Consider the following 20,420-nt stretch of genomic DNA (forward strand, 5'->3'; position numbering starts at 1 on the left):
CCCACTGTGTGCCATGGGTCTCATTTGCCAGGTCCTGCATCCGCCCCACAGAACCCATGAGGGCGCCTACCTCTGTTCTTGGAAGTAGGGGTGCTGCAGGGCCTGGTGGGCGGCGATTCTCTCATCGGGATCATAGGCCACCATTGCGTGCAGGAGGGAGAGGCATTGTGGGGACAAATTGGTTGTCAGTAGAGGTATTCCTGATCCCCTTTTAAAAGGAAAATCAAAATTCATAGCTCTCGACCTGTATTAAAAGCCCAATGATAATAAACGGTCACGCTGTCACTGAGTGCACCGGCGGTCCACTGTTACGACTAAGGGCCCTGCATGGTGCAGAGTCTACACCTGCCCCAGCCCACAGAACGTGCAGCACCAAGAGGGACCCCTGATGTAAATGATGGGCTCTGTGCAGTAATGAGATATCCGTGATTCATCGACCATAACTAACACACCACTCGAGGGGGTGCTGACCACCGGGGAGGCTGTGTGCCCGTGGGCACAGGGCTCTATGGAAACCTAAAACTGCTCTTAAAAAAAATCTATTAAAATAGTCTATGGTAAAGGGGGGGATCTGTTATGCTATAAATGTAAGAAAACTACCTTTCCTATAAAAGATTAATATTACCTTCCCGCATGAGAAGAATGAAATAAACTTTAACAAAAAAAGAAGAGTCCAAAATTGTTGCCACCTTCTCCCTCCCTGGGATCTGGGGGCTGCTAGGTGCTACTCGCCCCTTCAGCCCACAGGCCCTCCCTGGGGAGTCCCGACTCCCCAGCCTCAGCTTCATCAGAATGACCCCTGAGAGTCCGGGAACACCTCTTCCAGGTGTCGGTCCCGCCAGTAGGGCCATGGAGGGCTGCAGAAAGCCCTCACCACCTATGGTCTGTGCTTGGGGAACATTTCCACCCAAAGGCTTCTAAGTCCTGTTTAAATTACTCAGGCAACAGAGCCTGACTCACCGGCCCTCAGAAAGCCTGTGACAAATCTTTCTGTGATACTCAAGGAAGAGCTCACCTTTGAGACCCCTTAAAGTGATGGGCTCTGTCTGAGCAGCCACTCACTGGCCCTCAAGTGAACTTGGAGCCCTGAGAGTGAGGGGTTTGAGGGAGGCACAGGGAGGGGCTTGCCCTGCCACAGGTCCTGGCAGGGGAGTGAGTCCACGTCCACTCTCAGAGCACAATACTTACTGTTTGAACTTGGTGAGGGTCTTCTGAGCGGGTGTGCCGATGACATCGTGGATTTTTGAGATTTGGTCCAGTTCATTTACTCCAGGGAAGAGGGGCTGCAGACTGGAAGGGCACAAGGGGCACTGTGGTCAGTGTTAGGGACAAACTACCCCAAAAAAGCCTCTTGGTGCTGCCCACCCCTCCCCCTAATGCTCTGCAACCCTTCTCCGTGCCGTCTACCCTTCCCCCAAGCCTCTTTATATTTCTAAGCTCTTATCTAGGTGCCACTTCGGAGCCAGCAGACTTCATTCATCAGACCTTGCTGCGATAAGCAAACCCCAATTACAAACCATCTGGACTGCATAGGGGGAGGTTGTGGGAAGCATAAACAAACTTTACCTACACCCTCCTGTAAGTTCTTGCTCTTCATCTAGTCGCTACCATAAACATCACAAGGTGATATGTGGCAAAATTAACCAGCAAACAATCCTGGGATATCCATACCGAAGAATTCCCTCAAACTCCCCTCCCCAATATAAACCCCTCATTCTCTAAGCTTGGGGCTACTTCCTCTGACTGTTAAGGGGGCAGCAGCAGGTTAATAAAAACTTGCTTGCCTGACTTTGGGTCAATTTTTCCTTTCTCTTGGCTGACCTTACTTTCTGGTGCCAAAACCCGGAAAGGGGGATAGACTCTGGCCAGGACTCACTCACTATCAATCTCTCTCTCTCTTTCTCTCTCTCTGCCTCCCTCCCCTATCACCCCTCTCCTGGCCAATCTTCCCTTCCCTGAACCTGCCAAAGACCCAGAGAATCTCCTAGACTCTCCCATTGCTGGTGACTTCATCCACCATCAAAGCCTCTGCCAGGGTGAGTAAAAAGAGACTGTTGCCATTCCCTGGAACTCTTTACCATCCATCTCTCCGTTTCCGAAAGACCTTGGCTGGGCCAAGGGCTTCCTCCACCCTCCGGGCCTCTGGTTCCTCCATTTCAGGGACGCCTAACACGGCGGTTACCTCCTCTATTCCGGACAAGTTCCACGGGAAAGGGGACGTCACCGGCAGTCTCTTCTTCCTCTACCCCTCTCCCTTCACTCCCATTCACTATGGGAGCCTCTCAGTCTATTCCTCCTAAAACCACCCCCCTTGGGTGCCTCCTACACAATCTCAGTACTCTTGGCCTCTGTTCAGAAATATGCCCTAAAAGGCTTATCTTTTACTGTAACGCCGCGTGGCCTCAATACAAATTAGACCATGGCTCCCAATGGCCTGAAAATGGCGCTTTCAATTCCAACATGCTCAGGGACTTAGACAACTTTTGCCAGCGCTGTGGGAAGTGGTCTGAGATTCCTTACGTTCAGGCTTTCTTTACCGTCCGTAGTTGTCCCTCCCTCCGCCAGTCCTGCTGTACCTTCCAAATTCTCCTCGCCTGCTCCAAACCCGACTGGCCTCCTGCTCCCCTCATCTCAATAGCCCCAGCCGACGACTTCTTCCTTCTTTGATCCCGCTGATTTCTCCCCTCCTCGACAACATCCTAATCCTCCACCAGAACAGCATGACCCCCCACCGTACGCCTCCGGCTCTACCTCTCTCTCCCTCTCTCCAACCACCCCGCCTCCAACTCTGAGTCCTCCCCATCGCCACCGCGTACTCGTTCTCGAGCCCACCACACCCAGCAGCCTGCTCCCTTGCTGCTTCTCTGGGAAGTGTCAGGGGCCGAAGGGATCGTCTGCGTCCACATCCCCTTTTCCCTCTCCGATCTCTCCCAAACTGAGAAACGTCTCGGGTCCTTCTCCGATCCCAACACTTATATCAAAGAATTTAAATATCTCACCCAGTCTTATGAACTTACTTGGCATGATCTCTATATTATTTTGTCTTCTACCCTCCTTCCGGAAGAAAAGGAAAGAGTGTGGCTTGCAGCCCAGGCCCGTGCCGATGACCTCCATCGGCAAGATTCTACTAGGCCAGTAGGGGGCGCTGCCGTTTCCCGAGAAGAGCCTACCTGGAATTATCAACCCACAGAATCCGGCCAGGCCTCCTGTAATCATATGATTACTTGCCTCATTGCAGGCCTTAACAAAACTGGCCATAAGGCTGTAAATTTCGAAAAACTCAAAGGAAGCTCCCAAAAGGCCAACGAAAACCCTGCCCAATTCCTTTCTTGCCTTACAGAGACTCCAAAAATATACCTGCGACGATCCCGCCTCCTGAGAAGTAGTGAACTATTATTGTTCTTAACACCCATTTTATTTCCCAAACTGCCCCCGACATCTGGCGCAAACTTAAAAAGGCTGAAGATGCCCCTCAGACCCCACAACGAGACCTCCTTAACCTGGCTCTCAAAGTCTTTAATAACAGGGATGAGCAAAATAAACTAGATAAAGCCCAAAGAAATCGTGCTAAATACCAGCTTCTAGCAGCAGCTATACCAGCTTCTAGCAGCAGCTATACGTCAACTCAGCCATATTACCCAAGGGCACGAAAGACCCGACAGCAGCAACCCTCCAGGCCTTGTTTTAAGGGCAGCAAAGAAGGCCATTGGGCACGGGCATGTCCTAACCCTCGAGTGCCAAAGAGCCCTTGCCCAGTCACCCAGCAGACAGGCCACTGGAAGTCTGACTGTCCTCTCAGCAAACGGACAGACAAGCCTGCTCCTCAGAGCCACCACCCCTTTAACATGACAAAATGTGAAGAATCGCTTGCATTCCTGCAGCTACGGGCCAGGGCCCCCGGCCCCATCTGCCATCACTGCATCAGAGCCCAGGGTAACTCTGCAAGTAGCAGGTAAGCTGATCTCTTTTTTAATTGATAGCAGGGCCACCTACTCCGCTTTGCCTGAATTTTCAGGACCCACTCATCCCTCTCAGGTCTCAGTCATGGGGGACGATGGCATCCTGCATCCATGCGCCATCAGACCCCTTATTTGCTCTCTGTTTGATACTGTTTTCTCACACTCTTTCCTTACCATGCCTCGTTGCCCTGCCCCCTCCTAGGCCAAATTCAAAACCAAATTCAATTTAGAATTCAAATTCAAATTCAAATTTTGGCCAAATTCAAAGCTTCTATCACCCTTTTCTGCCTCCCTCAACCAGAGTCCCTCTTACTCCTCTCTACTAGTCCAGCCCCTGACCTCTCTCCCCAGTACCCACTTCCCACCTCTCTCATAAACCCAATAGGATGGGACACCACCACCCGTTCTCTAGCTGCTCACCATGACCCCATCAAAATCCAGTTAAAAGACCTCTCTAAATTTCACAACATCCCCCAATACCCCATCTCCCTAACCCACCAAAAAGGCTTACAGCCCATTATAAACAAGCTCTGTTCACGCGGTCTTCTTAGGCCAACACATTCTTCATGTAACACCCCCACCCTTCCGGTTAAAAAATCAGACGGCTCATACCCACTCCCCCAAGGCCTCCAAGCCATCAATCAGGCTGTCCTTCCTATTCACCCCATAGTTCCTAACCCCTATGTACTTCTCCCTCTCATTCCCTCCAACACCACCCACTACCACTGCTGTTGACCTAAAATATGCCTTTTTTACTATTCCCCTGCACCCTGATTCCCAAAACCTCTTTGCTTTCACCCGGACCGACCCTGACACTCTCCAGTCACAACAACTCACGTAGACTGTCCTCCCTCAAGGCTTCAGAGATAGCCCTCATTTCTTCGGACAAGCTTCAGCTCGAGATCTCACCTCCTTAAACCTTTCCCCTAAGCCGTCTCCTTCAATACGTGGACAATCTTCTCCTTTGCAGCCCTCTCTAGAAGACTCTCAAACCCACACAGTCACTCTCTTAAACTTTCTCTCCACCAAAGGGTATAGAGTCTCCCTGTTCAAAGCTCCACTTTCCACCTCCATAGTAACTTACCTACGAGTTCAATTTTCCCCTGGGGCCCAGGCTATGACCCCCGCCCGAGCAGCACTAATAGATAATCTGCCCGCACCCTCCTCCAAAAGCAAAGTCCTTTCCTTCCTAGAACTAGCAAGCTTTTTAAGAATATGGATTCCCAACTTTGCCCTCCTAGCTCACCCGCTCTATGAAGCAGCCAAAGGCCCTCTCAATGAGCCTCTAAATCCCTCGCATAACATACTCCCCAGCTTCTGCAAACTTCAAACTGCTCTTGTCACTGCTCCAGCTCTGTCCCTACCTGGTGTCTCCCAACCTTTCACTCTCTATACTGCCGAGAGCCGAGGAACAGCCCTCGGCGTCTTAGGGCAACAGAAGGGAGACCGTCCTTCCTTTGCCCCTGTAGCCTACCTCTCTAAACAATTAGACAACACAGCCAGAGGATGGCCAACCTGTCTTAGAGCGCTAGCAGCAGCGGCTGCTTTAGCCCTAGAAAGCAGGAAACTAACATTCAGTCAAAATACCACCATCTACAGTCCTCATAATCTACAGGATCTCCTCTCCTCCCGAGCATTAGGCTCCCTTCCTCCTTCCCGGATTTGATTACTCCATGCCCTCTTTATCAAAAATCCCAAATTCAGTCTTGCCAAAAGTTCTCCCCTTAACCCAGCATCCTTCCTCCCTGTATATTCTCCTCCTACTCATTCTTGCACTGACATCCTAGATCACCTGCAGCCACACTTTCCTAACATTTCCTCCAAGCCTCTCACCAACCCCGATGACCAACTATTTATAGATGGCTCCTCCTCCGGGCCCACCGGCTCCTCCAAAATTGCTGGGTATGCAGTTGTTTCCCTTGACCGAGTAATTGAAGCTAAGCCCCTACCTCCAGGAACCTCCTCTCAAAAAGCAGAACTCATAGCTCTCACCAGAGCCCTAACCCTTTCCAAAAGCAAATGAGTCAACATTTACACAGACTCCAAATAAGCATATCACATTCTTCATTCCCGTGCCGCCATCTGGCAAGAGAGGGGATTCCTTACTGCCAAAGGGACCCCTATCACTAACAGCCCCTTTATTTACCAACTCCTTCAGGCCGTATATCTCCCAACTGAGGTAGGAGTTATACACTGTTGGGGACATCAAACAGGAACAGATAAAATCTCAAGAGGCAACAGAAAGCCCGATGAGGCAGCAAAAGAAGCCTCCCTTTCTTCCGCTTCTGCCTCCCTCTTCCTCATTACCCGTGCAGTCCAACCTCAAGACTTCCGCACTGAAATAGCCTCATTACTACAACAAGGAGCCTTCCTCCAGGGAGACTGGATAGATAAGGACCAGATGCCAGAAACCTTCCCCAGGGAAAACCGACAAGATCCTGACATCCCTCTACCAGTCCTTCCATACTGGTGCACGTCCCTCTATCTCCTCCTCCACCCATATTTCTACTCCCCTTACCTATTGGCCTCACTAAAAAGCATAACTTCAAACTGTCATATATGCTCTGTCACCTCCTCTCATGGAGCCCCCCATTCCCCATCTATTCCTACACACCAGCTAAGAGGAACACTCCCATCCCAAGGCAAGACTGGCAAATAGACTTCACTCAGATGCCTCCTGTCAAAACAACAAGATTCCTTCTCACTCTTATAGACACCTTCTCTGGGTGGGTGGAGGCATTTCCTACCTCTTCAGAAAAAGCCGCAGTAGTCTCCCAGATCCCTATATGAGAAGTCATCCCTAGGTTGGTCTCCCTCGCTCCATTCAACGAGACAATGGCCCTGGCTTCATTTTCCAAATCACTCAACAGCTCTCCCAGTCCCTCGGTGTCCAGTGGCGCCTCCATAACCCATATTGACCCCAATCATCAGGAAAAGTGGAAAGGGCAAATGGAATCCTTAAAACACAGTTGACCAAACTCACTCTAGAAGTCCAGAGGCCCTGGACTTCCCTCCTACCCATAGCTCTAGCCCACATCAGAGCCAGCCCAAAGGCACCCTCCTTGCTCAGCCCATTTGAATTAACATATGGACGCCCTTTCCTCTTACAAAACAGGCCTCCTTCTGATTCTCGCTTAGGAGAATACCTCCCAACACTCTCCCTCATCTGCCATCTCCTCTGCAAAGAGGCTGACCAGGCCCTCCCAACACCACATAAAGGCCTCACTGACCAGACCCTCCTACCAGGAGAACATGTTTTTCTAAAAACCCTTAACCCGGCCAGGCACAGTGGCTCATGCCTGTAATCCCACCCCAGCCTAGTGAATCACAAGGTCAAAAGATCGAGACCATCTTGGCCAACATGGTGAAACCCCTTCTCTACTGAAAATACAAAAATAAGCCGGGCATGGTGGTGCGCACCTGTAGTCCCAGCTATTCGGGAGGCTGAGACAGGAGAATCACTTGAACCCAGGAGGCGAACGTTGCAGTGAGTTGAGATTGTGCCACTGCGCTCCAGCCTGGCGACAGAGGGGGACTCTGTCTCAAAACAAAAAACAAAAAACAAAACCCTTAACCCAACCAGCCTTAAACCAAAATGGGAAGGACCTTTCCAGGTCATCCTTACTTGTCGGGCCTCTGAGCCCAAGCCTGCATGTATACATCCAGATGGCCTGAAGCAAGTGAAGAATCACAAAAGAAGTGAAAATGGCTAGTTCCTGCCTTAACTAATGACATTACCTTGGGAAATTCCTTCTCCTGGCTCCGAAACCTCCCCACTGAGCACCTTGTGACCAACCCCCCCTCCCCCCGCCCCTGCCTGCCGGAGAACAACCCCCTTTGACTGTAATTTTCCACTACCTACCCAAATCCTATAAAACAACCCCACCCCTATCTCCCTTCACTGACTCTCTTTTCGGACTCAGCCCGCCTGCACCCAGGTGAAATAAACAGTCTTGTTGCTCACACAAGGCCTGTTTAGTGGTCTCTTCACACGGATGCACGTGACATTTGGTGCTGAAACCTGGGACAGGAGGACCCGTCCTTCGAGAGACCAGTCCCCCGTCCTCACCCTCACTCCATGAGGAGATCCACCTATGACCTCCGGTCCTCAGACCAACCAGCCCAAGGAACATCTCACCAATTTCAAATCGGGTAAGCGGTCTTTTCACTCTCTTCTCCAGCCTCTCTTGCTACCCTTCAGTCTCCCTGTTCTTCCAATTCCAGTTCTTTTTCCTCTCTAGTAGAGACAAAGGAAACACATTTTATCCATGGACCCAAAACTCTGGCACCGGTCACGGACTCGGGAAGACAGTCTTCCCTTGGTGTTTAATCACTGTGGGGACGCCTGCCTGATTATTCACCCACACTCCATTGGTGTCTGATCACTGCGGGGACGCCTGCCTGATTATTCACTCACACTCCGTTGGTGTCTGATCACTGTGGGGACGCCTGTCTGATTATTCACCCACACTCCGTTGGTGTCTGATCACTGCGGGGATGCCTGCCTTGGTCATTCACCCACACTCCATTGGTGTCTGATCACTGCGGGGATGCCTGCCTTGCTCATTCACCCACATTCCCTTGGTGGCAAGTCCATTGCAGGGACTCCTGCTTTGGCTGCTCACCACATCCCCCTTCTCCGAGTCTCTACCCTCTCTTTTCTCTGGGCTTGCCTCCTTCACTATGGGTAACCTTCCACCCTCCATTACCCCTTCTTCTCCCTTGGCCTGTGTTCTCAAAAACTTAAAACCTCTTCAACTCTTGCTGACCTAAAACCTAAGCGTCTTATTTTTTTCTGCAACACCGCTTGGCCCCAATACAAACTCGATAATGGTTCTAAATAGCCAGAAAACGGCACTTTTGATTTCTCGATTTTACAAGACCTGGATGATTTTGTTGAAAAAATGGGCAAATGGGTCTGAGGTACTTGATGTCCAGGCATTCTTTTACACACTGGTCCCTCCCTAGTCTCTGCTCCCAATGCGACTTGTCCCAAATCTTTCTTCTTTCTCTCCTGTCTGTTCGTTCAGTCTCCACCCCAAGCTCTGAGTCCTTTGAATCCTCCTTTTCTACAGACCCATGTGACCTCTCCCCTCCTCCCCAGGCTGCTCCTCGCCAGGCCGAGCCAGGTCCCAATTCTTCCTCAGCCTCTGCTCCCCCACCCTATAATCCTTTTATCACCTCCCCTCCTCACACATGATCCGGCTTACAGTTTTGTGTGGGGAGACTAGGCCTCCTCCACCTGCCCAACAATTTCCTCTTAAAGAGGCGGCTGGAGCTGAAGACGTAGCCAAGGTTAATGCTCCGCTTTCTTTATCCGACCTCTCCCAAATCAGTTAGCGTTTAGACTCTTTTTCATCAAATATAAAAAAACCCAGTTCATGGCCCGTTTGGCAACAACCCTTAGCTTTACCGCCCTAGACCCAGAGGGGCCAGAAGGCCATCTTACTCTCAATATGCATTTTATTATCCAATCCGCTCCAGACATTAGAAAAAGCTCCAAAAATTAGATTCCGGCCCCCAAACCCCAGAACACCTTGCCTTCAAGGTGTACAATAATACAGTAGAGGCAGCCAAGTAGCAACGTATTTCTGAATTGTAATTCCTTGCCTCCACTGTCAGACAAACCTCAGCCACATCTCCAGGACACAAGAACTTCCAAACGCCCGAACCGCAATGGCCAGGCGTTCCTCCATGACTGCTTCCCCCAGGATCTTACTTCAAGTGCTGGAAATCTGGCCCAGTCTGCAGCCCAGAATTCCTCCTAAGCCATGTCCTATCTGTGCGGGACCCCACTGGAAATCAGACTGTCCAACTCGCCCAGCAGCCACTCCCAGAGTCCCTGGAACTCTGGCCCAAGGCTTTCTGACTGACTCCTTCCTAGATCTTCTCGGCTTTAGTGGCTGAAGACTAATCTGCCTGATCACCTCAGAAGCCTCCTGCACCATCACAGATGCTTTGGGTAACTCTTACAGTGGAGAGTAAGTCCGTTCCTTTCTTAATCAATATGGAGGCTATCCATTCCACATTACCTTCTTTTCAAGGGCCTGTTTCCCTTGCCTCCATAACTGTTGTGGGTATTGACAGCCAGGCTTCTAAACCTTTTAAAACTCCCTAACTCGGGCCTGGCGCGGTGGCTCATGCCTGTAATCTCAGCACTTTGGGAGGCTGAGGTGGGCGGATCATGTGGTCAGGAGCTCGAGACCAGCCTGGCCAACATGGTGAAACCCCATCTCTACTAAAAATACAAAAATTAGCAGGGTGTGGTGGCGAGCACCTGTAATCCCAGCTACTTGGGAGGCTGAGGCAGGAGAATCATTTGAACCTGGGAGGCAGCGGTTGCAGTGAGTTGAGATTGTGCCATTGCACTCCAGCCTGGGCGAAAGGGGGAGACCTTGTCTCCAAAAAAAAAAAAAAACAAAATAAAAACAAAAAAAAACCTCCCCAACTCTGATGCCAACTTAGACAATATTCTTTTATGCACTCCCTTTTGGTTATCCTCATCTGCCCATCTCCCTTATTAGGTCGAGACATTTTAACTAAATTATCTGCTTCCCTGACTATTCCGAGGCTACAGCCACACCTCATTGCCACCCTTTTCCCCAGTTCAAAGCCTCCTTCACATCTTCCCCTGTATCTCCCCACCTTAATCCACAAGTATGGGACACCTCTACTTCCTCCCTGGCAGCCGATCACACACCCCTTATCATCCCATTAAAACCTAATCACCCTTACCCTGCTCAATGCCAGTATCCCATCCCACAGCATGCTTTAAAAGGATTAAAGCCTGTTATCACTTGCCTGCTACAGCATGGCCTTTTAAAGCCTATACACTCTTCTTACAATTCCCCCATTTTACCTGTCCAAAAACCGGACAAGTCTTACAGGTTAGTTCAGGATCTGCACCTTATCAATCAAATTGCCTTGCCTGTTCACCCCGTGGTGCCAAACCCATGTACTCTCCTATCCTTAATACCTCCCTCCACAACCCAGTATTCTGTTCTGGGTCTCAAACGTGCTTTCTTTACTATTCCTTTGCACCCTTCATCCCAGCTTCTCTTTGCTTTCACTTGGACTGACCCTGACACCCATCAGGCTCAGGAAATTACCTGGGCTATACTGCTGCAAGATTTCACGGACAGCCCCCATTACTTTGGTCAAGCCCAAATTTCTTCCTCATCCGTTACCTATCTTGGCATAATTCTTCATGAAAACATACATGCTCTCCCTGCTGATCATGTCTGGCTAATCTCCCAAACCCCAACCCCTTCTACAAAACAACTCCTTTCCTTCCTGGGCATGGTTAAATACTTTCACCTTTAAATATCTGGTTTTGCCATCCTAACAAAACCACTGTATAAACACAAAAGAAAACCTAGCTGACCCCATAGATCTTAAATCCTTTCCCCACTCCTCTTTCCATTCCTTAAAAACAGCCCTGGAAGCTGCTCCCACACTAGCTCTCCCTAACTCATCCCAACCCTTTTTCATTACACAGAGCCAAAGTGCAGGGCTGTGCGGCTGAAATTCTTACACAAGAGCCGGGACCACGTCCTGTGGCCTTTTTGTCCAAACAACTTGACCTTACTGTTTTAGGCTGGCCCTCATGTCTCCATGCAGCAGCTGCTGCTGCCCTAATACTTTTAGAGGCCCTCAAAATCACAAACTACGCTCAACTCACTCTCTACAATTCTCATAACTTCCAAAATCTATTTTCCTCACACCTGATGCATATACTTTCTGCTCCCTGGCTCCTTCAGCTGTACTCACTCTTTGTTGAGTCTCCCACAGTTACCATTGTTCCTGGTCCAGACTTCAATCTGGGCTCCCACATTATTCCAGATACCACACCTGACCCCCATGACTGTATCTCTCTGATCCACCTGACATTTACTCCATTTCCCCATATTTCCTTCTTTCCTGTTCCTTACTCTGATCACACTTGGTTTACCGATAGCAGCTCCACCAGGCCTAATCGCCACTCACCAGCAAAGGCAGGCTATGCTATAGTATCTTCCACATCTATCACTAAGGCTACTGCTCTGCCCCGCTCCACTGCCTCTCAGCAAGCTGAACTCACTGCCTTAACTCGAGGCCTTACTCTTGCAAAGGAATTACGCATCAATATTTATACTGACTCTAAATATGCCTTCCATATCCTGTACCACCATGCTGTTATATGGGCTGAAAGAGGTTTCCTCACTACACAAAGGTCCTCCATCATTAATGCCTCTTTAATAAAAACTCTTCTCAAGGCCGCTTTACTTCCAAAGGAAGCTGGAGTCATTGACTGCAAGGGCCATCAAAAGGCGTCAGATCCCATCGCTCAGGGTAATGCTTATGCTGATAAGGTAGCTAAAAAAGCAGCTAGCATTCCAACTTCTATCCCTCGTGGCAGTTTTTCTCCTTCTCATCGGTCACTACCACCTACCCCCCCACTGGAAACTTCCACCTATCAATCTCTTCCCACACAAGGCAAATGGTTCTTGGACCAAGGAACATATCTCCTTCCAGCCTCACAGGCCCATTCTATTCTGTCGTCATTTCATAACCCCTTCCATGTAGGTGAAAAGCCGCTCTAGTCTGCCTCTTAAAACCTCTCATTTCCTTTCCATCGTGGAAATCTATCCTCAAGGAAATCACTTCTCAGTTGTTCCATCTGCTATTCTACTACTCCTCAGGGATTGTTCAGGCCCCCTCCCTTCCCTACACATCAAGCTCAGGGATTTGCCCCTGCCCAGGACTGGCAAACTGACTTTACTCACATGCCCTGAGTCAGGAAACTAAAATACCCCTTGGTCTAGATAGACACTTTCACTGGATGGGTAGAGGCCTTTCCCACAAGGTCAAAAAAGGCCACCACCTTTTTTGTGTCTTCCCTTCTGTAAGACATAATTCCTCGGTTTGGTCTTCCCACCTCTATACAGTTCAATAATGGACCAGCCTTTATTAATCAAATCACCCCAGCAGTTTCTCAGGCTCTTGGTATTCAGTGGAACCTTCATACCCCTTACCGTCCTCAATCTTCAGCAAAGGTAGAATGGACTAATGGTCTTTTAAAAACATACCTCACCAAGCTCCGCCTCCAACTTAAAAAGGAGGACTCTGTCAAGGACAGAGCCCAAAAACCCACCAACCAAGCAAGTAATTACGCCGAACCCCCTTGGGCACTCTCTAATTGGACATCCTGGGTCCTCCCAATTCTTAATCCTTTAATATCTGTTTTTCTCCTTCTCTTATTTGGACCTTGTGTCTTCCGTTTAGTTCTCAATTCATACAAAACAGCATCCAGGCCATCACCAATCATTCTATATGACAAATGCTCCTTCTAAGAACCCCACAGTATCACCCCTGACCACAAAATCTTCCTTCAGCTTAATCTCTCTCCCACTCTAGGTTCCCACGCTGCCCCTAATCCCACTCAAAGCAGCTCTGAGAAACATCGCCCATTATCTCTCCATACCACCCCCCAAAAATTTTCACTGCCCCAACACTTCAATACTATTTTATGTTATTTTTCTTATTAATATAAGAAGACAGGAATGTCAGGCCTCTGAGCCCAAGCCTGCACGTATACATCCAGATGGCCTGAAGCAAGTGAAGAATCACAAAAGAAGTGAAAATGCCCAGTCCCTGCCTTAACTGATGACATTACCTTGTGAAATTCCTTCTCCTGGCTCAGAAGCTCCCCCACCCTTTATGACCCCCGCCCCCACCCACCGGAGAACAATCCCTTTTGACTGTAATTTTCCACTACCTACCCAAATCCTATAACGGCCCCACCCCATCTCCCTTCACTGACTCTCTTTTCGGACTCAGCCTGCCTGCGGTGAAATAAACAGCCTTGTTACTCACACAAAGCCTGTTTGGTGGTCTCTTCACACGGACACGTGTGACACAACCCCTACTACAGCCAAACTCTCAAGACATACCCCCTGGTATCACCTTTCCAGGTTAAAGAGAGCTCCCACCTCCGATCCACCAACCAGCACCTCACCAACTTATAACTGGTATTCCAGCACACTCCTTGGGCCAACCCGACTCCACCTCACATCCATCCCAGAAGAAACTTCACATCAGTAAATCCATCTATCTCAAACAGGTTTAAACTACTATTACAACTAGCTTCCTTTAATGGAGACACTCTATTACACCCTAATTGCAGGCATTATACTACTTACCCTGTTGTTTGCAGTGGGATTATATAGTGTAACTCCTTCCAATTGGAATACCAGCCAAAAAGTCTCCCTCACTTTAGCCTTCTGCTTAATGGTTACCCTTATAGCAGGAATCACAGTCACTAATAAACATTGCCACATCCTCCCTAGATGCCCTGCCTTTGTCTGTCCTGCTGCTTCACTCTCTTCCTTCACGCTCTCGCAAGGTATTTCCTGGTTCCACCCACGGAGCAACACCCTGGAGGCCTTTTTCAAGTGCAAAACCAACCTTTTCTTCCAAGGCTCTTTCTATGGCTTCACTCTGGGTGAAAGCGAACTATTTACTTTTCTGCTCACTCTCTGCCTTTCTAACCCATCTCATAATCAATACCCCAGCCCTTCTTTCAGCCCAACCAATACCTACAACCCCTGAACACCTATACAGAACACTCAATCTCACACACTCCTTACTAAAAAACTCTAATTCCTCTCTGGCAAGACTGCTGGCTCTGCGTATCCCTCCTCTCCACAACATACAATGCAATCCCTGCCTCAGCCTACAACTGGACTTCCATCCAAGTAACCTACCATTCTGAAATCCTCATTAACAGCCCCCCCTCAAACTCTACATACAGGCATTAACAAAAATCTCCCCCCAGTTAGCCAGCGAGTTCGGTCTAGCTGTGACAACCTGACATCCCTACTTACACAACCTATCCCCTACCGCAGCTGTGATAAACGCATATGAGGAGCCATAACAACCCACACAATCTTATCCTACCTAGCACCACTGTGTGCCAATGACATCTACCCTCAGGCATTCCCCTCAGCCACCTAAATTCCAAACTGTGCAATTTATACCGCACAACTCAAGCCCTCCACCAAACATACTACTCTCAAAGCCACCAACAATAAAGACAGGCTTCGTTTCTCCAGCCCCTCAGCCCTTGACACCTCCTACCTCCTTAACAAAAACTCAGAGTACTGCAAGGGCCGACACCTCCCCTGTTTATCCCTCTTCCCTTGGCTCCCCTCTCCATGCACCATCCCTGTACCCGCCACCCACGACTGTGTCCTTATCCCAACATTCAGCAACACTCCCACATGGATCTTAGTGGACACAAAACGCTTCCTGTTACACTGGGAAAAAAGACCCCAAAGCCCCCAGCCTAAAGCAAACACCCTTTACAACCACTTACAGCAGCAGCTCCAGCCGGGACCCTCGGAGTATGGACGCATGAGAATAACAAAATAGTACATCTTTTTAGCATACACAACCAGTTCTGCCTACCAAGCCAAGGCATACTTTTCCTAGGTGGTGCCTCAACTTATATTTGCCTCCCCTCTAACTGGATGGGCACCTGCACCCTGGTTTTCCTCTGTCCAAAAATCAACTTTGCCCTAGGAGACCAACCCCTACCAATCCCAGTACCCCAATACCCCTATCCGACACTGCCGTGCGATACAACTCATACCTCTATTAGTAGCCCTCAGAATAACTACAGAAGTTGGAACTGAGACTGCAGGACTAACCACCTCTGTTTCCTATTACCAACCCCTCTCCAAGGACCTCACAGATAGCTTGGAAGAGATAGCCAAATCCATTACAACTCTCCAATCACAAATAGATTCTTTAGCAGCAGTGGTTCTTCAAAATCACAGAGACGTAGACCTACTCACAGCCAAAAAGGGAGGACTCCGCCTCTTTCTAGATGAACAGTGTTGCTTTTACCGTGACCAATCTAGCTTAGTACAAGATTCTGTAAAAAGACTAAAGGACTGAGCACAAAAAATTAAAGAAAATGTCCCCTGATGGCCAGCGTGGTCCTCCTGGTCCTTTAGTACCTGGTTTCCATGGCTAATGCCCCTCTAGGCCTAGCCATAACCATTCTTCTTTTTCTAGCATTCAGCCCTTGTCTCCTACACCTTCTCACTCAGTTTTTAATGGACTGTATCAGAGCCTTCACCCACAGGACAATACAAGATATGATGTTGCTCCAAGAATACCAACAGATTCAAGAACGGCAGTCCCTACTGTCCAGTCTGCCCCTAAAAACTGTTGCCCCTTCCCAGCAAGAAGCAACCAGATGACAACAGCGCCCCTCTTCTATTACCTATTAAAGGGCTGGGAAGTTAGGGACAAACTGCCCCAAAAAAGCTTCTTGGCGCTGCCCACTCCTCCCTCTAATGCTCTGCAACCCTTCTCTGTGCCACCCACCCTTCCCCCAAGCCTCTTTACATTTCCAAGCTCTTATCTAGGCGCCGCTGCAGAGCCAGCAGACTTCACTCATCAGACCTTGCTGCAATAAGCAAACCCCAATTACAAACCATCCAGACCACACAGCAGAAGATCGTGGGAAGTATAAACAAACTTTACCTACACCCTCCTGTAAGTTCCTGCTCTTCATCTAGTTGCTACCATAAACATCACAAGGTAATATGTGGCAAAATTAACCAGCAAACAACCCTGAGATGGCTGGGCGTGGTGGCTCATGCCTGTAATCCCAGCACTTTGGGAGGTCGAGGCGGGTGGATCACGAGGTCAGGAGATGGAGACCATCCTGGCCAACATGGTGAAACTCCGTCTCTACAAAAAACACAAAAAATTAGCCAGGTGTGGTGGTGGGCGCCTGTAGTCCCAGCTACTCGGGAGGCTGAGGCAGGAGAATGGTGTGAACCCGGGAGGCGGAGCTTGCAGTGAGCCGAGATGGTGCCACTGCACTCCAGCCTGGGCGACAGAGCAAGAACCTGTCTCAAAAACAAAAATAAAAAAAATAAGAACAAACCAACCCTGGGATGCCGCCATACCAAAGAACTCCCTCAAACTCCCCTCCCCAATATACATCCCTCATTCTGTAAGCTTGGGGCTACTTCCTCTGTCTGTTAAGGGGGCAGCTGGCAGGTTAATGAAAACTTGCTTGCCTGACTTTGGGTCTATTTTTCCTTTCTCTTGGCTGACCTTAGTCATGACATGGCCATGGGTCTCTCTATTCTGCCTGGTCCCCTCAACCAGGCAGGCCCACTCACACAAAACATGAGGAACTGAGCCTAGCTCATACAGCACCCTCACCACAAGACACACAAGGAACTGAGCCTAGCTCTTACAGTGACCCTCACACAAGAAACAGGAGCAACTCAGCCTGGCGTGAGCAGCGCCCTCACCACACGCAACACGAGGAACTCAGCCTGGCATGTACAGCACCATCACCACATGAAACACGAGGAACTCAGCCTGGCGTGTGCAGCGCCCTCACCACACGCAACACGAGGAACTCAGCCTGGCATGTACAGCACCATCACCACATGAAACACGAGGAACTCAGCCTAGCGTGTGCAGCGCCCTCACCAAAAAAAACACGAGGAACTCAGCCTGGTGCATACAGCGCCCTCACCACATGAAACACGAGGAACTCAAGCAGCAGCCTTCACCACACAAAACAGAGGAACTCAGCCTAGCGCGTGCAGCAGCCTTCACCACACGAAACACGAGGAACTCAGCCTAGCGCACACAGCAACCCTTACCACCGGAAACACAAGGAACTGAGGCTGGCGCGTGCAGCGACCCTCACCACACGAAACACGAGGAACTCAGCCTGGCGTGTGCAGCGACCCTCACACGCGAAACACGAGGAACTCAGCCTGGCGCGTGCAGCGACCCTCACACGCGAAACACGAGGAACTCAGCCTGGCGCGTGCAGCGACCCTCACACGCGAAACACGAGGAACTCAGCCTGGCGCGTGCAGCGACCCTCACACGCGAAACACGAGGAACTCAGCCTGGCGCGTGCAGCGACCCTCACACGCGAAACACGAGGAACTCAGCCTGGCGCGTACAGCGACCCTCACACGCGAAACACGAGGAACTCAGCCTGGCACGTACAGCGACCCTAGCTGCTGGGAGGCTCCACTCTCCCTTGTGCTTGGCCTTTCTGTTTCCACTTTACCAAAAGGTCCGACATGTGTTCCCTAACAGGCAAAAGACAGATTCACATTCCGACATCTGTCCGGCATGATGTCTGTGGTGAAATGTGACTAATTCACAGTAACCGTGATGAATAACCCCACAGTGAGCCTCCCATCAGCCAAGAGAAGTTTTGCTGACAAATTCAGCATGAGGCAGGTCAGGTTTTGTCAATAAATGAGTCCCAAGAAACCTTTTGGTTTCCAAAGCTTTTATAGATTTTGGAATTGTGGGAACAAGATTTTAAACCTGTGCCAGGCGCGGTTGCTCATGCCTGTAATTCTAGCACTTTGGGAGGCTGAGGTGGGCGGATCACCTGAAGTCGGGAGTTCAAGACCAGCCTGACGAACATGGAGAAACGTCTCTACTAAAAATACAAAATTAACCGGGCGTGGTGGTGCATGCCTGTAATCCCAGCTACTTGGGAGGCTGAGGCAGCAGAATCACCGGAACCCGGGAGGCAGAGGCTGCAGTGAGCCGAGATTGCATCATTGCACTCCAGCCTAGGCAACAAGAGCGAAACTCCATCTCAAAAAAAAAAATAAAATAAAATAAAAATAAAGAATTTAAACTTGTATAAATAAATTCAATTCATATTACATGCCACAAAGAATATTTAAAAATACAGCTCTGGGCTGGGCACAGTGGCTCATGCCTGTAATCCCAGCACTTTGGGAGGCCAAGGTAGGTGGATCACAGGGTCAGGAGATTGAGACCATCCTGGCTAACATGGTGAAACCCCGTCTCTACTAAAAATGCAAAAAATAATAGCTGGGTGTGGTGGCAGAGGCCTGTAGTCCCAGCTACTTGGGAGGCTGAGGCGGGCTTGAACCCAGGAGGCAGAGCTTGCAGTGAGCTGAGATCGCACCACTGCACTTGAGCCTGGGCTACAGAGCAAGATTCTGTCTCAAAAAAAAAAAAAAGAAAAGAAAAAATATAGCTCTGGTGGTAGGCCTAGCTTCTATTCCAGAAAATGGCAGGATCTTGTGACGAAAGGAGAGAGGAGAAAATGCAGGTGAGCAGGAAACAGCTCCAAGCGGCAAGATAAGCACATCAGCCCAGTTCGGTGGCTGGTGCACTGTGGGCCACCTTGTGTGCTGGTGAGATGCGGGCAGCTTTGTGCTCCAGATATCTGCCTCCTCCAGATGAATTCACAGGACCTGGCCTCATGAGAAGGGACTCTCGGTTGACACTTCTGGCTGCAGTGAAATTGCCATTCAGCTTTCCAAAATGAAAAGTTACCAGTATGAACCATCTGGATCAAAGGAGAATATGTCCTGAAGTGCATTTCTGTATCAGTCTGTTGAACAGGTGGGATCAGACTTTGACCCCTCAGATGTGTCCCCAGACCTTAACCTCACTGCCACCTGCCTGGAGGCCCACTGGGAGCAAGAGGTGCAGCCCTCCACCCCCATGCACTTCTTCAACTCAACACCATTCACCTCGGAGTGGGACCGGCCCCCATCTCCTCGTCCCTGGGCCATTGCTCCTTCCCGAGGGCTGGGCAGAGTGGGAGGTTTGGAGGCTGGAGCAGGGAAGGGTGGGATTGGGGCTTTCTAGAATCCAACTGTGCCAGAAGGTGCCTCATCCTCACACTTGTGGCCAGGGCACCCTACCTGATATGACTGCACCTCTCAGGGGAGGCCCGGCTCACCCCTCCCCATGGCAGCCCCATCAAGCACCTCACAGCAAGCCCAAGGAGGCGGCTGCCCACACCGCCAGGGTGTGCGGGAGGCAGAACAACTGAGGATTGGTGCTCTTCTCCGGGAAGGCCAGGCAAGGCCAAATATGTACAACAAGTAAAACGAAAGCCTAGTCGATTTGCTGTTAAATTAAAAACAGTAAAACAGAAAGTAAAACCAGAATGACCATGACATCTGGATTGGAAGGGCCCCTCCCGCTGCAGGAACCAGGAAGGAGCCCGGCCTAGCGCTACCTGGCGATCTCATAGAACACGCAGCCGGCGCTCCACAGGTCCATCTTGTACGTGTAGAACCCATCGGTGAGGAGACACTCTGGGGCCCGGTACCATCGGGTGGAGATGTATTCCGTGTATGGCTGCTTGGAATAGACACTCCGGCAGGAGCCAAAGTCCCCTAATTTCAGGACATCCTGCTGGAAGGGGAGAGAAGCAAGGACAAGCAATGTCCCATTATGTGGCTATCGTAATACAAACCACTCCAAATATTTATGCACTAGCAGGAAAATTACTAGCATCTAAAGTAGTCTGTAAAATGCCAATTACTGGCTTTATGAGCACCTGAAAGTGCCTCCAGCAGATGAGGAAGTGATGTGTCTATTCAGTGGAACAAGTTTACAAATATTCTGGCTATGTTTTACATA

General features: G+C 49.8%; 1 protein-coding gene and 1 long non-coding RNA gene across 20 annotated transcripts in view; one reads left to right on the forward strand and one right to left on the reverse strand.

Moving 5' to 3' along the window:
• MOK (MOK protein kinase) overlaps positions 1 to 20,420 on the reverse strand; it is an 85,422-nt gene that overhangs the window by 11,414 nt on the left and 53,588 nt on the right. For 5 of the 19 annotated variants that reach the window (XM_077941763.1, XM_028851861.2, XM_028851858.2 and 2 more), the window contains 3 exons: positions 20,014 to 20,192; positions 1,189 to 1,290; positions 71 to 244 (listed from right to left, as the gene is read on the reverse strand). In XM_077941763.1, coding sequence (XP_077797889.1) covers positions 71 to 244; positions 1,189 to 1,290; positions 20,014 to 20,192 — 455 coding nt within the window. Of the gene's footprint in view, positions 1 to 70; positions 245 to 1,188; positions 1,291 to 2,078; positions 2,193 to 2,576; positions 2,620 to 3,017; positions 3,135 to 6,105; positions 6,215 to 20,013; positions 20,193 to 20,420 lie in introns of those variants that run through there. The other 14 variants (XM_028851863.2, XM_077941770.1, XM_028851859.2 and 11 more) reach the window with 7 other exon arrangements.
• On the forward strand, positions 1,957 to 10,388 carry LOC144330420 (uncharacterized). The gene is made up of 3 exons (XR_013396580.1): positions 1,957 to 2,036; positions 3,341 to 3,952; positions 9,582 to 10,388. It is a non-coding gene; the product is annotated as an uncharacterized LOC144330420 (long non-coding RNA).

The sequence above is a fragment of the Macaca mulatta genome, chromosome 7, assembly GCF_049350105.2.
Source record: "Macaca mulatta isolate MMU2019108-1 chromosome 7, T2T-MMU8v2.0, whole genome shotgun sequence".
NCBI lineage: Eukaryota > Metazoa > Chordata > Mammalia > Primates > Cercopithecidae > Macaca > Macaca mulatta.